The 25,936-nt window shown below is 41.7% G+C and overlaps 1 protein-coding gene across 3 annotated transcripts; it reads left to right on the top strand.

Annotated features, from left to right (window-relative positions):
• Positions 1 to 7,918: 7,918 nt before the first annotated feature.
• Positions 7,919 to 18,027, top strand: arrdc2 (arrestin domain containing 2). Of its 3 annotated transcripts, XM_080882183.1 has the most exons (8): positions 7,919 to 8,019; positions 8,841 to 9,095; positions 14,880 to 15,097; positions 15,196 to 15,298; positions 15,380 to 15,636; positions 15,726 to 15,888; positions 16,223 to 16,383; positions 16,654 to 18,027. In XM_080882183.1, the coding sequence occupies exons 2-8, from the start codon at positions 8,843 to 8,845 to the stop codon at positions 16,705 to 16,707; spliced, it is 1,209 nt and encodes a 402-aa protein (XP_080738309.1). In that variant the 5' UTR covers positions 7,919 to 8,019; positions 8,841 to 8,842; the 3' UTR covers positions 16,708 to 18,027. The 3 variants fall into 3 exon arrangements, with proteins under 3 accessions (XP_080738309.1, XP_080738307.1, XP_080738308.1); XM_080882181.1 differs by lacking the exons at positions 7,919 to 8,019; positions 8,841 to 9,095 and adding an exon at positions 12,983 to 13,530; XM_080882182.1 differs by lacking the exons at positions 7,919 to 8,019; positions 8,841 to 9,095 and adding an exon at positions 12,987 to 13,521.
• The last annotated feature ends 7,909 nt before the right edge of the window (positions 18,028 to 25,936 follow it).

Genomic DNA, 25,936 nt, shown 5'->3' with positions numbered 1-25,936 from the left:
AGGTAATCTACAGCTGTGAAAAATAAACTTTTTAGCTTATTTTGTGACAAAGACGGATTATTTTGTTTTATATTTTAATCATTTCAAAACATAGACCGTTAAGCTTATGCCCATATTTTTAAAATGAGTTAAGTGCCAAATGCATTTTTATTATCTATGATTATGTATTATGGTACCAATAGACAAGACTTTATAGAATTAACGCCACCTTGAAAAGGCAAAGAGGAGTCTACTGTGTCCTCAGCAAGGCATTTTTCTGTTTTGGAAAATTCTCATACCTAAAATAACACATATCCTTATTATGGAAATACATCTTCCTGCTGAATAATTTTGTGTCCACTCCACTCACTGTCTTCGACAGGTAACAGGACACCACAGTATTTATTTTTCTCTCTGCAGGAGCAGCAAGCAGCAGTATCAACATTACCATGTTCCACAGCACAGACGTTTCTCTGGTGAAGCATTGCAGCATTTTCTTTACCTGCTTCAGAATCATATTTATGCTAAACAAGCAATTTACAGTAACTCAAGTAGGATAGTTGTGGTATTAAGTATGACTGTCTTGTTGGAGAAAACACTGATTTCAGCCCGTCGAATGGGGAAAGAGCTGCTCCCATCGACCAACATCCCATTTTTGTACAGAAACGTTCCAGATGCATACTCAACCTGTTTCCAAGAGGACTTCCAGCATTTTAATTTAAAGAAGGTAGAGCCATGTCATCACCCTGTCCCAGCCCAGGGGCATGCCAAGGACTTGGGGTACACTGAGTACTTCACAGAGACAGCGGTGTCCTACCAGCATCACTCATTGCCACAGATTCTCCTGATCCCACGTGCCATGCATAAAACTAACTTCAAGATGGAAACAGACTCTCGGATAGCTGAATACCTCACCACGCATGCCCAGAATTTCCAGGCTCATTCCTTACAACTCCCTCAGAGACCCATCCGACCAACATTCACCACCATTAGGATCCAGCATGTGGAAAAGCTTCTGGAAAGCACCATCCGAGTGAGCTTCATTCCACACTCTGGCTCTCCTTTTGTTAAAGCTACAGTTAAACATCTAGCTTAGTAAAATATACACAATTAAAATATAATCAGATTAATTGTTTTGGATTTTCTGGTAAAATTGAAAAATCCACATTAGATAATGGACTCCTTGCTAAAGTGACATTTGACTGACATGAATATTAATCAGATCTGGGTGTTTACACTCAAGAAGAAGGTAAACCTTTTCAAAATGCCGTCCTTTCAATGTCATCACCTTGTAACAAATAACACGTATGGGACCTCTATGAATCCAGGAGAATGTAATGTTTAACAAAATCATTAATTTCTCTGTAGAAGACAGAGTCCCACAAATAAAGGGGACGTGTGTGATCACAGCTTTGTCTCCGAGTACAACAACACCTTTCAGGGAACTTGGAGCAGGGCTGCTCAATCAGTGAAACGGGTAATAAAGTGGGTGCAGCATCTCTTACGTCATGAGACATCGCAATGATAGCTTTATATTCTGATAACGACGTGGCAGGGATGATAATCTGAACTGCTTGATATAAACTGTTCTAGTAGGACAAATATTTACTCTGATAGAAATTTCCATGAAAAAATTGAAATTCTCAAAATTCTCACAACTGAACTTTTCAACCTTATACCTGATTTAGGTCACATAAAAGTCGTAATTAATTAACAATAAAATTAGCAATAAATTAACAATAAAATAATATAAAGGTAAAATAACCTAACACTGACTACAGCTTTTCAACTACATGCAATAAATGTATTACCCACAGGTTTCTCATACATTTGCACCCAATGCCATAACTGCAGGTCATGATTAATAACTGAATTTAGTGTCTTCCCTGTAAATCCTCATCTGCTCCAGGGAACCCATTTTCTCAGGTCTATTGTCAGCTGTGTGCATAGTCTGACCTTGAGTGTCAACTTAAAGTAGATGTGCAGAAGTGAAAAGAGTATTGACCTTTTCATGAAGTTTTCCAGGACATGGGTGTTATCAGCACACAAATCATAACGGTGGCTGTTGTTTTGTTTCCCTCCAGCACACCTCTTCAGTGCCTTTGGGTTTGATCGTGTCAAGATTGTGGAAAGACAGACGACCCACGCTACATCATTCAGTCAGCCCGGTGTCTGCAGGTCTGCAACCTTTCTGCTTCACTGGAAAACCCCTTCCACATGATCGGCTGTATACACAAAGATGTCAAATAGTAGAAGCAATTAATGCCATAGTGCCTGGTGCCTCTCTTTATAGCTCTTTTTTGATGCAGTAGTCCTGCTTGAGATTTAAGATGTACAGTAACATTTACATCCAGTTGATTCAAAGGTAATTTTAAAATGATGCAAAATACGAAAATTATTACTAGTTTCTGGACTCCCCACTACACAAATAATAAATGAATTATCTATGTTTTTGATACAGGCAGCCTGTGGTGAAAGAGCAAGCACAACACTGCTTCAACCGACTCCTGGTCCTCCACAGCTAGGGAGGACTTTTGTTACCACAACCTGGGTTAGAATATTCTTCCATGCCCACACAGGCTTTTTTTCCCTAGTATTCATTCTTGGTAACTAATAATTCACAACACCGGAATTATTAAATCAAGCTAAGCAAAAGTTCATGGCCCTTGGATACCAAGAAAGAGGCTGGCATCCAAAGGCTATGCTCATTGTTACACGAACTCTTTGTCTAATTTGAGGAGACATGACTCAGCAGGAACACTTTTACTTGATGATGGTCTGCATTCATCTGCTATACTCAGTGTTTAAATGTTAATATTTGACTACAAGTTTAAAACCAGATTATCTTTTTGAGTTTTTTTTGTATATTATGTTTCCAATCTTTCTGTCTTAGTAAAAAGTCTAAAAAAAATAAAATTAGAGTGAGGTCATGGATTACAGTTTGATGCAGGTTTTCACCTGAATGATCTGTAGGTTGACTGTGCGACTAAAAGTTTCTTTTAAAATCAAAAGTATTATGATACGATATTAGGATAAAAATGCAAGGCTATTATATTATTCTGTCTTCATTTATCTGCCTGGATTCGTCTGTTTTGTTTATTTCCCAGAAGCTCCAGTTGTTAGGATTCAAAAGCACAAAATGTTAGTTCTCTACACAAGGGATGGATGAGAGGATGTCAGTCCCCACCAACAAAATCTCCTTCTCTGATGTAAGATAGCACACCTCCTGCTTAGTTTTGTATTTTAAACATTCACTAACAGATAAAGAATGGTTGTTTTTCACTTCAGGTTAACTTGACTCATAGAGCCTGGACTTACATTTGATGATGATGTATTTTGCTATGTTAAGCTTGATGTAATGATCCTCCTGTGTTATATCTGATGCTACTACTATTTTTTCTTTTTCTTTTCTTTTTCTTTCTTGCTCAAAGAGATATGTGAATATATTAAACATTTTCATTGTGTCTGACAGAACAAGGGTTGGGCCTCAGCACCACCAAGTACGACTACCTTCTTTTAAAGACGAACAGGAAAACTCTGCATCGGTCAATCAACACGGTGCAAAAATTAATTTCTCCCCTTTATTGTGTGAAGGAGCCAGGATTGTGATATCTGCTCCCAAATTAGTAAAAATAATATTAGTGGCAAGACTACTGCACTAATTATATACATTCTATTTCCTTCCATTTTTGTCTTATCCTGTGAATCATTAAATAATATTGATTATTCTGTTTATTGATCTTTGTTGTTTAAATAGAGCAACATCAGGTTTCCACTGGTCCAGCAGCATTTCAGAACCACCAGCAGTGAGGACTACGCAATCAAACCCTTGAACCTGCATCACACAGGCTGCAGTCACGTCTCTCATTAGGCGTCATGTGACTGAGAATAGCATTTTTTGTTAACAAAGAGTGTTAAAGAGAATATGTGATTATTACTGATATTGTTATTGTTTTTTCTTTAAAGGCTTCTAAAAATGAATAAATCCATGTTTTAAAATTTCACGTAACTGTTTTCATGTAGCAGTGTGAATGATTAAAAAGGTCAAACACAGGTACTACGTTTTCTGCAAGCTTCTACAAAAAAACAAACATGTACTGTTGTTCAAATGTATCCTCGTGTTAATCTTTTGCCATGATCCTCGAGTTCTTTAAAAATTACAAATCTGTTAAGTTCAGGTGTTTTTTTGTTTTTTGTTTTTCAGAGAACTGCAGAAGAATTCCCATGAACTTGCTGGCCTGATCATAATAAATAAATGTTTACCCAGGCTAGCACTGTGTGAAATGTTGAGTCAGTGTACAAGTGCGGCTTTAGCAGTTAGATGGCTTAAACATAAACCTTTAGCCTCATCTGCAATATCTTGCAGAGTTAAAGCGGCCTCGAACCCGACTGTCCTGCTTCCACCCTGTTTACACTGTCAACGCTGACTGCCAAGAAGAAGGTTACCGTGTGTTTTGGAGAAATATTCTCATGAATGAATGAATGAATGAATGAATGAATATTCTTTATTGTCATTGTCACAGGTACAATGAAATTGAAAGATGTCTCTGGTCAGTGCAACATCACAAAAGATAAATACTTAAAAACTATAATTAAATACTTAAAAACTATAATGATAGGATATAAAAGATAGAAATACATATAAAATACAGTATTCTCATACCGTAGATACACCCAAGCAATCCAGGCCTAAGGCCCCATACAGACACTCAACATACGACCTAGTTGATATATCACTCAAACAATCAATCACTCAATCAATTTGTTAGCGCATCCAACAAAACATGTCTGAAAGCATTCCAACATCAAGGGCACAAATGACAACAGGGGCAATGAAAGTCATCTACTTTTAGTAGCATTGAGACATGATATTGCAATTGGGTAGAAACTGTGTTTGAGTCTGTTAGTCCTTGTGTATGTTGTTCTATACCGTTTACCTGAAGGCAGCAGTTCGAACATGGAGTGTCCAGGGTGTGAGGTGTCCTTTATGATGTTATGGGCTCTTTTGAGGCAGCGGGAACTGTGTAGGTCTTTCAGTTTGAGGAGAGGGCAGCCGATTGTCCTTTGGGCAGCGTTGATTACTCCCTGGAGTGCTTTCCTCTGAGCCACTGTGCAGCTAGCGTACCATATGCCTATGCAGTACGTTAGTATGCTTTCGATGGAGGCTCTGTAGAAAGACACCAGCAGTCTCTGTGTGATGTTGTTCTTCCTAAGCACTCTCAGAAAGTACAGTCTCTGTTGTGTCTTTTTCAGTAGCTCAGAGGTATTCACACTCCAGGATAGGTTTCCCTCTATGCTGACTCCCAAGAAGCGGAAGTCTGCCACCCTCTCCACACAGTCGTCGCTGATGATTAGTGGTTGGATTTCTGTCTTGTGTCTTCTGTAGTCAATTATGAGTTCTTTGGTCTTTTTCGTGTTTAGGAGAAGGTTGTTATCCTTGCACCATGAAGACAGCCGCTCCACCTCATCTCTGTAGGCAGACTCATCTCCCCCAGATATGAGCCCCACCACAGTAGTGTCATCTGCGAACTTTACAATGGCGTTGCTCTGGTGGGCGGGGGTGCAGTCGTGTGTATAAAGCGAGTAGAGCAGTGGACTAAGCACGCAGCCCTGTGGCGACCCAGTGCTTAGATTTAGGGCTGGAGATGTGTAACATCCCACTCTCACTCTCTGTCTGCGGTCGGTGAGGAAGCTATTGATCCACTTACAGGTGCTGTGAGGAAGCCCTAGGTCTTTTAGCTTGGCGTCCAGTTTGTATGGAAGAATGGTGTTAAATGCCGAGCTATAATCCACAAAGAGCATACGCACATAGCTTCCTTGCCTCTCCAGATGTGTTAATGCTACATTGAGTGCTGTTGCTATGGCGTCCTCTGTCGATCGGTTTGCTCTGTAGGCAAACTGGTGTGGGTCAAGGCTGCTGGGTAGGGCTGCTGTAATGTGGTAACGCACAAGTTTCTCAAAGCACTTCATCACCACCGGGGTTAGTGCCACTGGTCTATAGTCATTTAGGCTAGAGATATGAGATTTCTTGGGCAAGGGTATTATGGTGGAGGTCTTGAGGCAGGGTGGGACGTTTGACTGTTCAAGGGATTGGTTAAAAATCCTGGTGAAAATATAGGCAAGCTGGTCTGCGCAGTCTCTCAGCACACGTCCTGGTACGCCATCTGGGCCGGCTGCCTTCCTCGGGTTAACAGCCCGCAGGGTGCGCCTCACTTCATGCTCCTCCAGAGTGATGATGGTACTGCTGCTGTGGGCTGTATGGTGTAGCTGTTCCTCTGAGGCATAGGGTGCAGTGACCTCAAAGCGTGTGAAGAAGATGTTCAGCTCCTCCGCCAATGCTGGGTCACCTTCAGCCATACCTGATTTGGACTTGTAGTTTGTCAGCTGCTGGACACCCTGCCACACCAGCCGGCTGTTCTTACTCTCCAGGTGGTTCTCGATCTTCTTCCTATAGTCCGCCTTGGCCTTCTTAATGCCTTTTTTCAGGTTGGCTCTAGCCCTGCTGTAGCTCTCCCTGCTTCCGGACCTGAAGGCGCTGTTCCTCTCTTTTAACAGCTGCTGGACTTCCCGGGTCATCCATGGCTTTTGGTTGGTGTAAACCCGGATCTGCTTGTCTACTGTGACAGTGTCTATACAGTGTTTGATGTAACAGAGGACACTGTTTGTGAACATTTCCAGGTCTTGATGTTGGAAGATATTCCAGTTGGTTCTGTCAAAGCAGTCCTGTAGCTGTTGAGAAGCGCCCTCTGGCCATGTTGTTATAGTTTTAGTGATGGTCGACGCAGTTTTCCTGATCATCCCCTCCTTCAAGCATGACTGACCACAAAACTCCATAAAAACAATCCATGTTGTAGCAATACACAGCCTTGACACAGAGAAGCAGGCCCTGATGATAAAATAGTAATAATAGTAATAATAAGAAGCCTGCAATGGAAGCAAGTAGGGGTAAACAAACTGACGCTATAGAGTTCATCAACCTTAAAGGCAACAGTCCAGTTACGGGCTGGAAAGTTAGCAGGCCAGCCAGGGAGACAGAGCAATATCAGATTAAACTCCAGAATGACCAGATTAGAAAATATCAGCACTTAAAGTAAATGGAAATGATTAATAATTAAGCTTTCAAGACATAGAAGTTTAATATTAACGAGTGCTTATAAAGGACAACTATGATTTCACTGATTTATCTGAACTGCTGTAGACATGTAAGCCCAATACATGAAAATAATGAATATACAGCATATTGCGCTGATACAACATTAGACAGAAAATGCTGAAAAGGATGTTTTTATTTTTTACATTTGATTTGATTTATTAATAATCACATTTTTATCATTAATTGACGAAACTCTACAAACACAAAAAAACCGAGTGAGTAATATGATCATATCACAACTTAATCAAGTTTAGACCAACATGTGAGCAGATCTTTCAGCTGGGGCACATGACTGAGATGCAAACAAGAAAACACTTTTCATTGCCCTTGTTCTCCTCCTTTTTAAACGCCTGACATGCGTCCAGGCACGTCTGCCTCACAACTGTCACAGAGAGGCTTTTACATTTCAAGTTTAATACACACTTTTTGGTATTTATAATGCAAATAGAAAAACTATTAAGAGAACTAAGCGTTGATAGTTCAAATGAAAAATACACACGGCCTTCAAAATAAAAGCCTGCAGTCAACCCTTCTCTATCCTTAACCTAAACCTTGTTTATATACAGACATAAACACGGGTGAAGTATGCTACAAACTGTGTAAATACAGCGGGGAAAAATCACCTTGTTAACTGATGTACAGCGAGCACACTCCACGCGGTGCTTCCTCCTCCTCCTCCTCCTCCTCAGCGGCAAAGTGGGCGGGCATGTGCGAGCATGTACTCTTCTTCATTGGAGTACAGCACGGAGCTGTCTTGTATCTGGGCGTTGAAACCTGCCCCCGTTCATAAAGCCCGGGCTCCCATTTAACATTCACTGAGTCAGAGCGAACGCGCAGTTGAGCACGTCGACCCTCGCGAGGACCTCTACGTCTCTTATCTTCCGTCGGTGAGTTAGTAGGAGCCTTTTAAACGTCACTTCAGCGGTCGCAGCTGTTTTAATAAGACGTAGTTCCTGTTCTTAACTCTAACCTGCTCTTCTGGACGCTTATAAATTTGAAACGTAGCAGCCGCATAATGGAAATAATATTAGGCTGAACTTGTCTTGATCCAAATGCATTACGATAAACAGAAAACATGTGTTGGTTGTTACTACAGTATTATAGCACGACAAAGCAGATGTGGCTTTGGTGTATATAGGGAAATGTTTTTGTAATATTGCTGACTGAATTTAAATGCATCGTGGCCAAACAGGTAACTAAAACCATCCAAGTAACCATTAGGCCTGATTTGTGTTTAAAGAGCAGAAACACTGGAGCGTTTTATTATTATGAAGTATGTTTGTAAACCGAAACAGCCCGCATAATAGTTGCTATCTTGGCCGACACCCTAATTAAGACCACCCAAACCCCACCCTACAAATAACTCTGAAAGAAAAACTGCAGTACTGTATGTTCGATTCGAGTTTTATTTAATGCATTGTACACGTTTAAATTCAGCCTTTAAACATGGCAGGTAGGACATCATGCATAATTTCATTGTGTCATGGTTCCCTAGTGTTTACAGAAGCTTTAGAAGCATTCATGTCTCCAGCTGACACGCTACAGTATATATACTCTGCCTGACTGTTTCTATTTGCAGTAGACCTATATTTTTTACAGCACCCAAAAAACAGTTTTGCACACTTTTGCATCATTACTGTGGCAACCTATTCAACCTTGGTGAACAGTGTGTGCACATTATGTGCTGTTCTTCTGTCCTCGCATGTAGAAATGGCACTGAGCTCCATAAAGTCCTTCACCCTAGAGCTGGATGGTCCGGCTGATGCGGCGTTCATTGGAGGGGAGGTGGTGTCTGGCCAGGTGGTCCTGGAGCTGCGCAGGGCCACCAGAGTACACTCCGTGAAGGTGCTGGGACGAGGAGTAGCCACAGCACACTGGCTGGAAAACCGTGGCATGAACTCCGTCTATAATGACTACACCTCTAAAGTCACCTATTTTAGGAAGAGACAGCATCTGATCAGAGGTTAGTATTAAAGATTGCAGATAATATTACTGACATGGAGTAATTAGTATTCTGTTTGTACAGTGGTTAATGTTCACTCTGACTGTAAAATATCCCCAGGTGAATTTCCACAGTCTTTTTTTTCAAGGTTCTGTTGAGACACAAACACACTATCAGGCTCACACATAATGCAAAAGTTGCAAGTGAGAAGTAGATTTTTTGCCATTCTTCTTTATATTTAACAAAACAAACAACTGAGTGAGCAAATGAGTTAATTTTTGATGCACTCGATGCAGTGACAGTAGTGGTGAACACACAAACTATTAACTGCGACTGCTGGAAAGGGCAGGACAGCACTTTTAAAGACACTTGTATTATTTGTGTTGAACCTGATGCCATTCTCATACTCTTTTTCTACTTCTTCTGTCCCATAATGTAGCTGTGTAGTCTTATTGTCAATAAAGTTTCTGCAGTTTGCGGCTCTGTTGCTAAATATAAACGTAACAACTGTATTTCAGTGTATGTTGCACCTGGTGGATGAAAAGTGTTCTCTCTGCGCCGAATAATGTGGTGTTAAACTGCTGATCTGTTGTTTGTGTGCCAGCTGGTCAACACTGCGTCTTGTAGTCGATGCAGTTTGCAAACTGGAGCCACCTGGGCCAAATGTGTTGCGCGGAAACCTGCGTGAGCGACCAGATATATCTGCCAGATAGCATAATCTTTGACATTAAACGCAAACCCATTAGTGTAAAGTCCAAACATATGCAGTTGGTTCACTGGGTATGACGTTGTACTGGACGTGGTACTGTAACGTGTTGAATTCTCTGAGCACGGACAGCATCGAGAAGCAGAGAGCACAGGCCATCGTAGCAGTGTAAATAAACACAGTGGTTAATGTTTCATAGGATGCTGTGTTTGACTCCATATTTTGGGCAGATAAGTAGATGCCAGTAGTTTTAGATTCCAGCGGCTGCAGTGCAGTTTAATTGAAATTGCAATTCCAGACAGTGCATCATTATCTGCTGCAACAGTTGTGCCTTCTGCTCTGCGGTTAAAGGTGCACTTAGCATGCTTTTTACATTCATATTAATTCTACAGCCTACATTTAATCCAAATTAATATATATCACTGTCTACTTTAGACCTGATAATAATGGATACTTTATTGATCCCCATGGGGAAATTACTTGTTTTTCTCTGCATTTGACCCATTCACTCAGTGAAGCAGTGGGCAGCCCACTAAGCAGGCGCCCGGGGAGCAGTGTGTAGGGACGGTACCTTGCTCAGGGGTACCTCAGGGTAGCCGTTAAGTGGATTCGAACCGCCGACCTTCCGATCATGGGGCGACCACTTTACCTACTGAGCTATCCCTGCCCCTGCCTTTCCTTACACAACGCAAAAGAGATTTGTTGTTACCACTACACTATGGAGGCACCTCAGTCATATATGTCACTAAAAGAACAGGTTTCCAATTGAACTCATTGTAGTTTTCCTCATCTCATTCATCAATTTTGGAAGAACACTTTTTATTTTATTATTGATTTATTTACAATTAGCCAAACAGGAGAGTTATCTGTGGTTATTTCATCATGTTGAACTTCTAAATCCCACCATACTTACACATAAAATGAAGTGTCTAAAGCAATATAACTGTCAAATCCTCACAAAACTATGTGATTTCACATAGTTTTGTGAGGATTTGACAATTTTTGGTCCTAACGATCATTGTAGCAGTGAAGCCTAAAAAAACTGTTTAGTGTGAATAAGGTGTAGAGCCATAGAACCTGTGTATGAAAGATGGACCTGGTGGTACAGCTTTAGCTTTGCTAATAGCCACAGAAAAGAAAAAAAAAGTCTCATAAATGTTGTCACACAAATGCAGTTTTATTTTGTTTTTTAAAACTTTATTGCACGAGTTGTACGTGTATATTTTACACCGGCGTGGTTTGTACAGAATAATGTTACACTGGCACAGACACTGGGAGGTTTGTCCTGTAAATGACATTTGCAGGACCTCTCCAGGAAATAGCAGCGCTAATTATTTTTGCACAGCCTTAACCTTCTGATATGTGTCCTACATCTTCCCAAGAACAAAATCCTATTTCCTTTTTTAGATTTTATACATTTATTTATTTATTTATACCTGGTGAGTTTAGAACAGGAGTAAATATACATTTAATTAAAGCTGTGGGATGTTGTATGTGGTCTAAGCAGAAAAAAAAAGAGGAGGAGGTAGAAGACAGGAGAAAGAAAGGAAGGAAGAGGGGGGAACGAGTGGGGTGGAGGGGGGCTGTTTTTAAAAAATGCAGCCTACGTCACTATGGCAACAAGGAAACCAAGCCACGGCTCTCCTTGGCGCCGCCCTCTTTACCGTGCTGTCAGCTGCTGCTGTTCCCCATTCTTTTTGCAGTGTTCTTTAAGGCTCATTATTCTCCAGTTGTCTGTGAATTAACGCAGAACTTTATAGAACTGATATTTGCTGTGTCGTAATTTAGTTCGTATATTTGTTTAGTGAGCAGCTCCACACACAGAGGAGCCCCTTTGGTCCCCCTCCGAGAGTAATCATACAGAGTCATCTGCACAGTGGGGGTGATCTATCAGGCATGTGCAGAAAGCCACATGGCCTTCTGCATTAAAGCATGGAGCACTTTACAGCCGGCTTTGCTCCTGCTTACCAGCAGATGGCGTGCTGGCTTTGCTTTTTACTCCAAATCGGAACTCCTTGCATGCAACTTGTTTGCTACAAGTTAAATTTGGGCTTGAGCTGATCGGTAAGTGGCAGTAGAGAGCTGACTCTTCGTCCCGGGAACAAAGACGTAAACAAGTTTGTTTTTCACAGAGCAGACCTGAATGAAGAGAACCTGCAAAAGTGGCGGATTAAAACCCCCACTTCTGCGCACAGATCACTCTGTTCGGACATTTTTGGAGCCGAATGTTAAATTTAAAGAAGTCTCTATTGATGACATAATTAAACTGTCGCAGAGCTTTTCTTTGCGTTTCATCTATGACTTTTCTTTATTTTCTTTAATAACTGCTGCTTGTGTTTGTACTGAATTGCAATAGTATGTTAAAAGAGACAGGGGAGAAGTGGAGTAAACAGCTTCGGTACCGACTGAAACTACCCTGAGCCTCCCAGGGTCTCTCCCAGACCGAGGCATACCCAGTAAGCCTGTTTTCTTCTAAGAACCTGTAACCATCAATCATCCCCAGGCCCCGTTTTCCACTCTACCGCCTCCACACCCAGCCTGCGTGTTTGTTATGCTTCCTTCAGGCTTAGTTTGGAAATGTGGACGTGTGTGTGTGTGTGTGTGTGTGTGTGTGTGTGTGTGTGTGTGTGTGTGTGTGTGTGTGTGTGTGTGTGTGTGTGCGTGCCTGTGTGTGTGTGTGTGTGTGTGTGTGTGTGTGTGTGTGTGTGTGTGTGGGAGAATTGCTGCACCTTAACAGCCCGACAAAATGGAAAGTAATGCCGGGACTTTTTATTTGATAAGCAGGCCAGATGAGCGGCTGTTGTTTTCAGTTTCATTTTCATCATGATTACAGTCTCATGTTAATTCTGACATCATTTCGTAGGCCCTGCTGTGAGCACGTATCCCTGTGGTTTCATACCTGTTGCGTCCTCCTGGAGCAGGAGGTCAACTTGTAAACACGCAGAAAAAGAAAAGAGGTCAAATTAGACCAACAACAACCCCCTAAAACACGGACGCACCACTTGTTTCTCTTTTGCATTTGAAGTGGGTTTAGCCTGCTGTTTACCAGATGTGCTGTTTGAATCCTGGGAAGTTCAAGTTCTGTCCACTTTTTTGAAACCTGATAGGTTTTCTTGTTTACGTTGACGGAGTAAAGAAGCTGTCTCGACTATGTCTTATTTACAACAACAGCAGCAGTCTGAAGGGTCAGCGCCGAGGAGGAGTTCCTGAAGGCAGCATCGCCCAGCCTTCAACCCTCTCCTGAGGCCTTACATAACGATCCGTAGACTCCGCCCACTTTCTCAGCCTGCAAAAAGGCTGCCGTCCGAAAGTGAACATCATATCGAGCTTTCGAGCACACGAGAGTAGGCGGCAGCAACCTGGAGAGCCACTCTCAGCACCCTTTAAACACACTGCGAAGGAACAATAAAGGAATCTCTCACTTCTTTTCGTTTGAGAACAGAGAGGAGTCGCAAAACCTGCAAAAAATGATTTTCGACAAGCTGAAAAAGTTTGACATAGTCTTCGACTCTCCGGAGGTGGACTGTCCTCCTGTGTACAGCAGTGGGGATGTTGTGTCCGGGCGGGTGGTGCTGGAGCTGTCCGGGGAGAGTCGGGTAGACTCCCTGAAGCTTCACGCTGAGGGTTTTGCAAAAGTGCACTGGACCGAGTCCCGATCGGCGGGCTCCAGCACCGCGTACACCCAGAACTACGGCGACGAAGTGGAGTACCTGAACCGCAGAGAGGTGCTGCTGCAGGCAGGTCAGTCCAGTAAGTCTGTCAACTCAAGCAGCCAAAGTGTCCTCTCTGTGATCGAGCGGTCTAGACAACTGTGAAAACAGCTTATCTGTGTGGGGACAGATTGTCTGCAGACTTAAAATAGTGTGTTTCCGGATGTTTGCGTAGATGGTGACTGGGATGAGTTAAAGTCTTAACTGCCCCCACTTCTGTAGTTAACCTTAGATCGGAGACTTTGCATTGGTTACGAATGATTTATAAACTTGTAAACTAGAACAGCAACTCGTGTAAACGCTGGCAATGAAAAAGAAAACCATTCAGGTTCATTTCTTTTACTTCCTTGAAGAAGAATACGTGAGCATGTACATAAAGAACATAGAGCAGCAGCTGCTTCCTCACCCCCAAAACGTCTGTGGGGAAAAATAAAAGAAGTAAGACTGGCTTTTCCAAATTGAAAGCAAATCCAGACTTGTTTTTCCTTCTTTTCTGCATGCTGACTTTGCCTCAGGTTTCTGGCTTCATTCATTTGGACACAGAGCTGTTTTTGGTTTAAAGTACAGGCAGGAAATGGGCAGCCAAGGGCTTTGTCGATTTTTCTGTTGTTTTCCTGCCGAGTTTAGCCTCTATGCTCGGCTGCATGTTGTGTGAAAACCTGCAGCCAGCAATGAGAAAACACATCATGCAGCACATATCAGCTGAATCTGCTTTGGGGGATTTTGCTGATGAGCACGAGAAAGGCTTTCTTGTTGCAGCCTACTTGACCCGTGAAGTTGACATGTTGTTGGTGTTGTTTAAATGAAATCGGAGTATTCATCTAACAAAGGTTCACCAAAACCAAAACACCAGTCCCCGGATTTGTGCTGCAAGAGTGAAGAGAACCCAGGAGAGTTGAGACGAGCTGTGTGATATCGCTCGAGGAAAACATGTTCTCAGTCAGCACAATAGAGAAGGAACCGCCCCTCTGAGCAAGCAAAGCAACCATGTGATTGCAGAGAAACACAGGCTTACGGGACTGTTCCTATGAAACAAGCGTTATTCATGTAGAATACTTTTGTGTCTGTTGTGATGCATAATTTTAAAAGTGGGTATTTGCTGCCAAATAAATAAGCTTTCAGGTAATCAGAGCGCATTCTACTGTCAAGTTGAGGTTTATTTCCACAGTCAAGCAAAGCTGATGCAGGTTATATGAAGTATACATTATACATACCATTAAATCATCAAATAAAACAAAGTCTGCGCTACATGATCGTCTGCGCTGTAAAATTTCCTCCTACCACAGAGCGAGTCTCTGCGCCTCTGTTATAGAAATTGTTTTGGGAAATTAACAAAAAAATGAAAGAACAGGTGACTGACTTAGAATTTTTTCCCCCTCTTTCTTTCAGATAACGGTGAAGTGACAGTCCTACCTGCTGGCAAACACGAGTTTCCATTCAGCTTCCAGCTGCCAGAAGAAACTCTGGTCACCTCCTTCGAGGGAAAACATGGCAGCATCCGTTACTGGGTCAAAGTTAAGCTACACAGGCCGTGGGCCACAGTCAGGAAAATCAAGAAGGAATTTACAGTCATCGAGCCCATCGACATTAACACACCAGCCTTACTGGTAAGTGCCTCAGACTTCACCTTTAATCGCTGGGATCTATTTATTTATGCATTTTGAGGGTTTTATGGAATTTGCTCACTGGTTTTTATAATCTCCAGGCACCACAGGCGGGTACGAAGGATAAAATGGCGCGGGCGTGGTACCGCAGCTTTGGGCAGGTGTCGGTAACTGCAAAGATTGACCGCAAAGGCTACACACCAGGTACGCACATTCTGCTTTTCCCATGTGCTCAAACTTTTGTAGTGTCTCATCTTTCTAAGCGTGCTTTTTCTCTCTCCACAGGCGAGGTGATACCGGTCTTTGCCGAGTTCGACAACTCTACCTCCAGATCTGTTGTCCCCAAAGCTTTTATCATTCAGACGCAGACGTTCATCGCCCGCGGCACCATGAAGCAGAAGCGCTCCGTCGTGGCCACGCTTTGTGGTGACATCGTCGGTGCCAAACGTCGGGAAACCTGGCACGGCCGCGCCATCAAAATCCCACCTGTAGGTCCGTCCATCCTGCAGTGCCGCATCATCAAAGTGGAGTACATGCTGAAGGTAAGCTGCCGGCCTAACATTGGCGCTGCTGCAGTTCTGAGTCCTCACTCAGTCCAGGTAGCATTATAAACTCTCTTTCCTCCCGTCAGGTTTGTGTTGATGTACCCGGAACATCCAAGCTGTGTCTCGAGCTGCCTCTGGTCATAGGCACCATACCCCTCCATCCCTTCGGCAGCCGAACATCCAGCGTCAGCAGCCAGTACAGCGTCAACCTGGAGTGGCTGCGCATGGCCATCCCCGAGCAGCCAGAGCGTAAGTGTCCCGTACTGCTTTATGGGAAGAAAAGGAAAAACTCCCCATATGGCAAACAAGTTTTTCTTTCTTTTTGCCAGTATTATTTTTAGAGCATGCCACTTTTTTCTTTGACAAGAAAGCCAAAATACTGCATGAGTCAGATGTACAAACAAAGGTTTTGGTTCCACAGAAACTCATGTTGGATCAGATCAGTGTTTGTTACTGCCAAAGGCGCTTAATGTTACGTGGGCTTTCAAAATGAAGTCATGAGTCAGCAGCTCGATGTTTGGACCTGTGCTGTTCCGTCGTGTCACGCGAGTGGACTCATCCTGCCTGTGTTTTTTCCCTGCAGCTCCTCCGGATTACAGCTCTGTGGTAACCGAGGAGGAGGCCGAGCAGCGCCACAACGCCGTGGCCTCGCAACAGGCTGAAGACCTGAGCGGGATCCTGGAGCGACCCCTAATGGCTTTTGTCCAAGAGTTTCGCTTCAGACCTCCGCCAATGTACAGCGAGGTGAGTCACCATTGGCTGGAAGCGACTCCTGTTGTTTACTGCGATTGAGTGGCACATATAAAAGCTTACATATAAAGGCCTTTTATTCCCTGCTTACCAAAACCTTGAGATCTCAGCTGTGTTGTGTAACAATAGCTAAATGGAAACAAATCTGTGGGTGTAAGCAGAGTGTAGGTTGAGCATAATTGAAGAGTGTTTTATTCAAAGACTGGATTATCTGCTTGCCCAACCTTCATCTGATGCATTTTGATTTTCTTTTCTTTCCTGCAGATTGACCCCAACCCTCAGCCCATCAACATGAGACCTCGCTGCATGACATGTTGAACCAAGAGCCCTGCCTGAGCTTCAAGCAGCCTCATTAACGAAACAAATCAAGAGATTTGTCTTCTCCCGGATTATGTCTCTCTGATTAATAGCACTTGCTAACAGATTGACTGGAGCGCCAGGAGACGGAGCTCACAGGAACTGGATGTTAGTGGAGGAGATGCCACTTTGTTTCCAGTCCAGTAAAGTGGATGCTTTCCTGTTCTGGCTGAAAGGAAAGCAACTTCTCTGCTTTGGTTCCTGTTCTTCCCAAGTGACTTTTGGTTCCCTGCGTGGTGAGCTACAAATACCTCCCAATCAACGATTCCCTAACGTGAAGATATCTATATATTTTTTTGTGTTTTCAAGGAATTTGGGACATTTTGGGAAGGGTTGAGATCACTTGATATTCACCAGGCGGAAAGTTGGAACTGAACCTGGCATTCAGATGTCTGAAAAAGGCGCTCTTGATAAGATGGCCGACTGTCATCTTTGAGTGGCGTAAAGAGAGAAGTGCAATTATTTCCCTCAGTTTCCAACTTTCCCTATGCCTGAGATTTTTAAAACACACATCACTATGCATTGTGTGCCTACGGTGATTTCTGTTACTCGAACGCATACTGTATCTGTAGGTGTGACGGTGGAGCAGAAAAGTCAGAAAAGAAGATGTAGACGTATTTTATGCATGCAGGTAACAATATGTAAAAGGGAAAAAAATATGTGTGCCTTAATTATCTGCAGTTGAAGTTTGCATGAGAGTTTCAGGGAGCTGTTCTCTCGGACAGAGCTGGATAGAGCTGAATGTATCCTGCAAGAACTTAGAACAAAAAAGAAGCAGTCAGCATGTATGTAGATGTATTCCAAGAGCCTTGTTGTGTTAACACAAGGCTCAAGGCACTGAAGTGTTAGATGGCTATGGTGTTATAATGCAGTGGTAATAAAATAGGGGGTTCCAGTTTGCTTATAAAACTGCACAAGGCTCGTAGATTAGCTCTCCCAGCTGCTAAACAAAAGGACAGGAGGAGTGGAGACCTCCGAGCTGTGTGGACTGAATCTTTCGGTGGGAGCCAGATGCCTCGGTGCTGTGGGTCAAGCCTTTAGGTGGAGATACCACTGAAACATAGGGACAAAGAACATTCCAAAAAAAAAAACCTTCTCAAGGATTATGTTTCTCCTCAACTTCCAAAAAAAAAAAGGAGTTTCAGAAGTCTTCAGGTTCAGCTGTGTGACAATGGCTGAAGTCGACGAATGTATTATTTTTTTATACAAGTGCAATTGTTGATTCACAGTATTGCCCAAATTTTTGTAATTGTTTTTTCTAATAAACAATTTTTGAACAGATGTTTGTCTTCAGTGTTTCCTTAATAGTTTAATTATTTATATAGCACATTTAATTACAACAGGAGCGTTGACCAAAGTGCTGTACAAGAATACAACATACATAATAAAACAACTTAGAGTATTAAAAGCAAACACCAAATATGAATTAACAAATAACTCTCATGCTGTATTAAAAGCCAATAAATAAAAATGCGTTTTAAGATAAGATTTAAAAAGGATTGACAGTGTGAGCCTGTCTGATGTGTAGGGGTAAATTATTCCACAGCTTAGGCGCTACGACTGCCTTGACTGGTACGTGTGCTAGGACGCCCGCTTTTTTTCTTCTTTCTTCTTCTTTTAAAGAAAATAATAGAGAGTCTCTGTTTAGCAATGTTGCGTGCCAGTGAATTGGAAAAGCATCTCCAACACCATGAGTCAAAGCTATATTACTGCCAAGGGCAGGGTTCAGTGGAGAAACAAGCTAGGCTCAGTGATTCAAATTGATAATTACAGACTGAAGTTCAGCCAGTGACATTTATTCTGTTGCGCACTTATGCAATCGAACTTTTCTCGGTGCCTTTGGAGCTCCACAAAATAAAAATGGAGTCACACCACACTGCGGATTTCACTTTGTAATTTGTTTACAAATAATTAGTTCTTGCTTTATTTTTTTTGGTTTGTTTTTTCCACCACATAAACATGTAACACATTGGAGCGAACGAGCATAGCTATAATCATGGCTAAAAGCCAAATCAGAGGAAATTCTCAAGGGTTTCTTCTGCAAACAGCAATTAAGGACAGAGGGACGTCAGATGGGTGTGGATGCAGGATAGTAGTGCGGCTGAAAAGCTTCACACTTTTCAAATGAGTAGAATTAAAGTAAAACCATTTTCTAATCGCGAGTTTACCAAAACATCAGACCAACCTTACAAGTGGATGCAAAGATTACGTTCAGCACTAATCCTAATGAAAAAGCAGAAGATAAAGCAGTAGTTTAAACAAAAATACCCCTCTCATGTTTGCACCACATGCTCAAAGTCCAGACAGGCAGGATTCGTGACAGCAGCAATATTAATATAGTTGTGTGCACAGACAATGCTTGTTCTGTTTGAGCGAGCTTGTGTACACAGATATGTTTTGCTTGGACACCTGTCTTTAATTATATTTCACTCACTTAAATAAGAGTTGAGGCTGTAAGCATAACATGTATTTCAGCTCTCCCAATACGTCACCACACATGTTTGAAGGCCTAGAGTTAATCCAGAGACCAAGTTTACTTTGTGCTGGGAAAAAAAGAAGAAAGATGAAAAGAAGATGCACTGGCCGCATACATCTTCTAGCTGTAAATGAAAGAAGTTACTAACAGAAGTCTTGTAATACACACGACTGAATATAAACAGGGTGTTTCCGAAATGTTGTGAATTTAACTGTTTAACCTTTTCCAGCATGAGGAAACTTAAATCTCATTCTTGTAAACAGATAAGTTCAGCCATGTTTTCACCTTAATTTCGATGGACTTATTCAGGAATGGCTTTTAAAATATGAATCCATGGAGAATGTAAAGCAGAACAGAAGAGAAACACAGTTTAAATTAAAAGTTAGAATGACCTTTTGTATTTGAGGTTGAAATGATTTGAAGCATGTGACATGCAGATGTCTTCCTGATGTTCTGCAGTGACCTCTTGGTGATCCCGCGTGTTTTTTTAAACAAACTCTTCCACACAGAAAACAGAAGTGCCGTCCGCTGTTTTCCTGAAATCGTTTCAGGCGAGTCAATGTTCTCATTTGTCTCGATGAGTCACTAAAAGTATTTTCAGCACCTGCTGTATCAAACCAGCTCATCTGGTTCAGCGTGTGCCGATCATAGTTCAGATATTATGTTATTTGTATTATGTGCAAGTACAATTTTACGTATTCCGTGACTTTGAATGTGTTCTGAGTTACCTGTCATGTCTTCAAAAAGGTTTGGAAGGAAGCACTCACTGTGGAGTCACATATGTTAACCTGCATGCCTCCATGCAGGTTAGAAGTCATGCCCCTGGCTGTTGTGTGGCCCCAGTTTAATGGGACTCAAAAGGCCGAAAACCCCCCAAAACATGCCCTGCAGATCTTTTTGTACATTGCTGAGCTGACTGAATTAAAGAGTCTACCTGCAAAACTCTGGAGAGAATTTTACTTAAAATCGTAAATCTTCTTAGGGATGCAGAAAACAACCAATGGCAAACATTAAGAAAAAACTTGGCTATTTCTTCTAAAGTAAAGGACAAAGAGAATGACAGATGCAGAAAGATGATGTAAACGTTAACCCTAACCACGTGCCCGCTGTCGTGCTTTGAGTGCGTCATTAACAAGTAAATCCAGGAATTTCTGAAGGATAATTTGGTCAGCAAAGCATTCCAAGAGATCTGTGCATACCCTTTATTCCTCCCACTTTCAAAGTTGGAGGAAAAAAGCTGAATAACAAAATAGGCCTTTGACCACTAAGTGATCGTTCCCTCTGACGTCTTTGTTAAGCCCTAAACAGGTTAATATAATGACAACGCTCCATATGGAAACAAAGATGTTGTCCATAGTCGGGACAGGTTGTCAGCATCACATTCCTGATCACTAATTACATTTTGGATTTCTAGGCAGTAATGTTCTGGAACACATGCTGCGAGTGGTAAACAAACAAACCCACGAGTGTGTTTATGTGACTTGCCTGAGGAAAACGATTGCTTTAGTTTGTGCTGGACTTTCAATTAACTCCACGGAGCCAAAACGTCTGTCAGGATGTCATGTAAGCTTGTTGTTTTACACGCATAACATCACACGAGTGTAAAAACAGCAGTGCCACTTTGGGAACGCCGAGGTGCCTCTTCCCTGGAAAACATATTTTCTGGTCAAAAGTTTCTGGAATATAATTTAGCCACAAGAACAGGACTGTGTGCAGGGACAACAAGTTCCTCCACTTAAAAACGGAGTAAACCAAGTAGTCTTTTCGTTGTGTGTGATATATAGAAGCACTAAAACACTGCTGTATGCCATAGCATTAAGATTTACATCACAACAAGGACCAAAGGGATTTACTCAGTATGTAAAAAACAGCCATTTCACATTCTTTTAAAGTATTATCCAGTGAACAACATGTTTAATATACAAGTATGTAAATTATAAATGTGTCAATTTATCAGTTAAAATGTGCTTTTATTTCCAAAATGTCATTATGTCATCTAGTTACTACATGAGTATATATTTTCTGTGTCTAAGTCGCTGTGAACTGTCACAGTTGTTGTCCAGACACTGTTGAGCGGCTGCTGAATGCCTTTGCAGATCCTACTTCCAGACACACACAAGCAGTTGACTCATCAGAAACACTCCCTGCCTCAGCAAACTCACCAATCCATAAGCACATATTAACTCACCTCACCTACGCTGGCCAATAAGCATGCAGGATGCAAACTATATTTATTTTAATTGTAGAGGACGTTTTAGCTGATAAGGTTTACACTTAATAACTACATATTCAGTTTCGGACTGAGTTAAAAATCTATCAATAATAGAAAAAAACATCTTTGTTTAAAAGCCAGATGTGCTGATATGACACAATGAATGGTAACAATGAGTCACAAAGAAAATGGGATTTTTGCGTGACACAATGATGTCAAAGATGTCAAACGGTTCCTCTTTTTAGGACAAGTCGTCTCAAATTTCTGCTGCTGATGAACTTCCCTTCAACACATTGGGGATTATTAAAGTGAAGCAAGTGTTTTGGGGGTAAACCGTTACACATTGAGCCCCTGACCTTCTAAACACAGCTGTCATCACATTTTAAGAGTTTTTGCTCATTCTTTTCAGTCCAGCTAACATTTAACATGTTACCATTCATCCATAGTGGATGAGTCAAACAGCGAACTCACTCACTGACTGATTCTAGGCTTTAAATACTTCTTAAATTCACAGCTACAAAGACAAGGCCTCGTTCAGATAATAATCCTGAAAATATGGCAGCTCCCAGGGCATGTGCCAAATGGAACAACTGCGACATTTAGCAATAAATACCTAACTAAAGAAATTGAAGAAAAAACATAATTACTTAGCTGAGCTGTGCAGTTTTTATCTGTGCTTTTCTTTTATATACTTCTTTTTAAGTTTATAATTTTGAGTCATTTTGAGACACTGGTTGGCAAACAGTCAACAGACCAAGGACTCTCCATAACAAACTTCCTCTTTCGGGCCTTCTTGTATCCAACCTGTCTGAGATCTCGTGCTGACATCAGTGAGCCTTATCTGGACACATTTAGACTCACTGTCACATGTCTCTTCTGCAGATAAACAAGGAAAACAAAAAGTATCCTGTTGGAAAACGTTTGAGCTGAGAACGAGGTTCTTCTTCAAGGTTGCTGGGAGGAAGTCAGTCATCCTGGTTTGTTTCTGCTACGTTTAAAATCAGCATTGGCCCACTTCACATTCCAAAGAGATCACAGCAACTCCAGATGAAACGGTGGCAGACAAACCAAAACAAGCTAGAGCTGTTTTTCCTCCAGCGCCCGGGCATTTCAAGGGGGAGGACACATCATCAGGTTGTTTTAGAGGACATCCTCAGGCTTGGCTTTTTGCTGACTACAGGGAAGTTGCTGGGTGTTTGAGTGTTGAGGTTTGTTCAGGGCAAAATAATAAAGTGTGTTTTGTCTTTAGCATTTTGCTATTTAGAAAGATTTGAGTTTGCTCTCGCAAGGCTAAGAGCAAAAATCTCCTTACTAAAAACAACAACACCAAAAGAGTCTACAGCTCTGCCGACATAACACCAAAGAGGAAACGAACCAGCTAAAGTCTGGAAAAAGTCTTGCGATAATGTTGGCTGAAGTATCACAGAGGTTTGTTTTTTTTCAGGAGGAAAGATTAAATAGGAAGACATCATGTTGCCTTGGTTTCTATCAGCTATAACACTGAAAAGACCAAATCTGTGATCTACAATAGTACAATAGGCCAACTCTGGCTAGAAAATTAGGCTACAGCTTTTTAGGTGCCACTGAGATTATTAACAGTAATCTCATGCTTCACAGGAGTGTAATTATGCACTATAGCAAGTTCAAGAGGGATAGTCAAATGTATCTGTAAACAGTGACTACAGCACAAAGTCTGGGTGATCATTTTGCCATCTGAATTTATGTCTGTCCAACTGATACAATGATACAGAACAAAATCAAAGTCCAACCAAGTTCAACCGAGTTCATTAGTTAAACTATCATCCCGCTTGCTAGACAGATGCCTTTTTACAACAATGAAACCTCATTAAAATTATACTTGATATGGTTGGGTTTCTATGCTGCCTCACGCACAGAAGCTCCAGGGTTTTAAACTTTTTGTTGGCTTTTCCTTGTGCAAGATACTGACCCCAAGTTGCTCTCCAGTGCATTAATCAAAGTATGAATGTGTGTAAAGGTTACATAGAAAGCACTTACATGGAAAGAGCAAAGAAAAAGGTGTTTGTGTGCTTTAAGTGCCAGTCCATTTACCATTCTTGACTACCATACCAGTTCTGTCCTGTGCTAACTGAACTGCGTGCAATGAATGCCATGATGTGGATGATTTGGATCCAGGCGATTTGACATCAGGACGTCAGGGCTGGTTCAGATCAGCACTTTGTTGACCGTGAGCAGAGGAGAAGATCACCTTGCAGCTCCCCTGACTTCACGGAAATCAATGTAACTTCAGAGGGGTCAGAGAGCAGACAGCAGAGGCTGCATGCCAAGCAGCTCCCCAAAATATTCTAGAAGGGGAAAAATACAGAGTAGGAACAAACAACATCCCCAGACATTGAGCAATAAGGACAGCTTTGTTTCTGCTCACTCCGCCTCCAGCTGTAACCCAGAGTTCCATGAAATCTATTTGTTGCTTTGTAGTGCTTATGATCTATCTCCCTTTGTTTTGGTACTCTGTGATGCTCTTTGTTGGGGAATCTCTGCCTGGACAATGGAGGCTGCACACAGAGTCCAAAATGCCTGACGTGATGAATTTTAACAAATAATTAAATCAATCTGCAGTACCTGCAAGTGCCATCACCACAAGCCACAGCTGGATTCTTATCAAATGTAGAGGAAAAGGTGATGATCTGAGGATGACGATCAGCACCTGTGGCAGCACTACATTAGTTTCTCCACTTATCACTGGAACCACATAAATATGTTTTTATTTAGCTTTCTGTTCTCAAAAGACTGAGACTCATTTCACCCCAGGATTATATTTACACATTCACACAGTAATGTGTAAATATATCTTTATATTAAAAAAAGATAATGCATGATAAATGAATAAAATGCAACAAGGGTCCTAAATAAATAATAGTACATCATTATTATTATTATTGTGAGGAAGCGTGTTGTAACAGCTGCTCTGTTTTAGGCTTTGTGATGGTGCCTTTTTAGTCCACTGTATTTACATTTTCATCGAACATGAATTGAAATTTAGAATTTTAGGTAAATAGGTGATAAAATCAAAGCTCATTTTTGTGTGTGTGTGTGTCATATTTTGGACCACTTCAAAGCAATCGGCTCAGGCTGTTCCTGAATCCATTCCCTGCATGTTATACACTTACACACAGACGTATGCATGTTTCCCCCCATCCTGTCCCGTCCTGTACTACAGTGCACGTGGCTCGGTTGTTTGGCTGGTAGAGTTGGTTGTCTGCCAGGTCCCTATAATGTAACGAACATGAAAGCAGAGCTCAGGAATGAGCAAAAGATTAGCACATGATGTAGCTCTTCAGAGCTGCAGAGTAGGAAAACAACGGTCACTGTGAGCTGGTTACTTGTGAGTTTGACTTTAAAGTGTTGCCCAATCGTCTTGCTTTTCAGGGCCAAAAGAACATTATGTCCCACAAGTGCAAAACACCAAGAAAAAGGAGGTGTGGCGGAGCTTAGTGTCAGATATCCTGGATGTTTTTGAAATGTATAGAAGGAGGAGGAGACTTGTGGTAAACACAGGTTTTCAACTGCAGTCACTTCTCTGCTGTTACAGGGTTCAAACGTACACAGCATTTATTTGAAATATTTAAGGCTGAATCCAGTTGAGGGTTTTTCTTCCTGGACAATTTGATATGAAGGATTATACATAAACACAACTGAATAGTTTAATTCTATCAAAGTAAATCAAATCTTCTGATACCGTGCAGCTGAGACACTGAACAAAGCATTTAAACTAGTTTACACCAGAGGGAAGAGGTTGTTTTTAACATAACTGTCAGCTCGGTCATGTGAATAAAAGATTATGAACTGAAATCAGACCCCATGTGACTTTAGCCCGTGTCTGCTGTTGAACACGGCACAAAAACAAGAACATTTGTTAAAGGGTTCAAGTGGATTTAAGGTCCTAAAAACAAAAGTGATGTACTTCTTCACAGTTCAAGTTTCTATTCAGAGATGGAACCACAATACACACTTCCTGGGTGCATATTATTTCTTCTAGTATGAATATAGTAAGTACTTAAAGTTTCTGTTGAGCTGATCACATATAGGACGCATTTCCAGATGTATAGATCGATGACGACACCAAAAGGAAGGTTGAGGAAAGGCGTGAAAGCTATCCATGCAGTAAAACAGGATGCTGCAAACAGAAAATATGAAAGCCATGCATGCAAAAACAAAAACTGAAAACTAAACAGCTGTCGACACTTAAGCGAAGCCATAAAACAACCTCTCGTGTGCACTGGTGGAAGCAATGTAGGACATAACTTTATGTGCATTCAAGTTAATGTGGATATAAAACCGGTTTCCCCAGCCCCCGTAGTCAGGACAGCAGATAACATGCAAATAAAATGCAAGTGGTTTATTTGATGAAGGTGGCCCTGAGGCTGTTGTTTGGACAGCTCTGTAGGGTCAGGACTATTCTCCAAGAAGAGATCAGAAGTATCTTGGCATCAATCATTTGAATACTTTCAAGCTAAGGTAAA

Source organism: Rhamphochromis sp. 'chilingali' (genome assembly GCF_963969265.1).
Source record: "Rhamphochromis sp. 'chilingali' genome assembly, chromosome: 5".
In the NCBI taxonomy this organism is placed as follows: Eukaryota; Metazoa; Chordata; class Actinopteri; order Cichliformes; family Cichlidae; genus Rhamphochromis; species Rhamphochromis sp. 'chilingali'.
The sequence above is the reverse complement of the archived record's forward strand: the minus strand, read 5'-3'. Positions and strand labels throughout refer to the sequence as shown.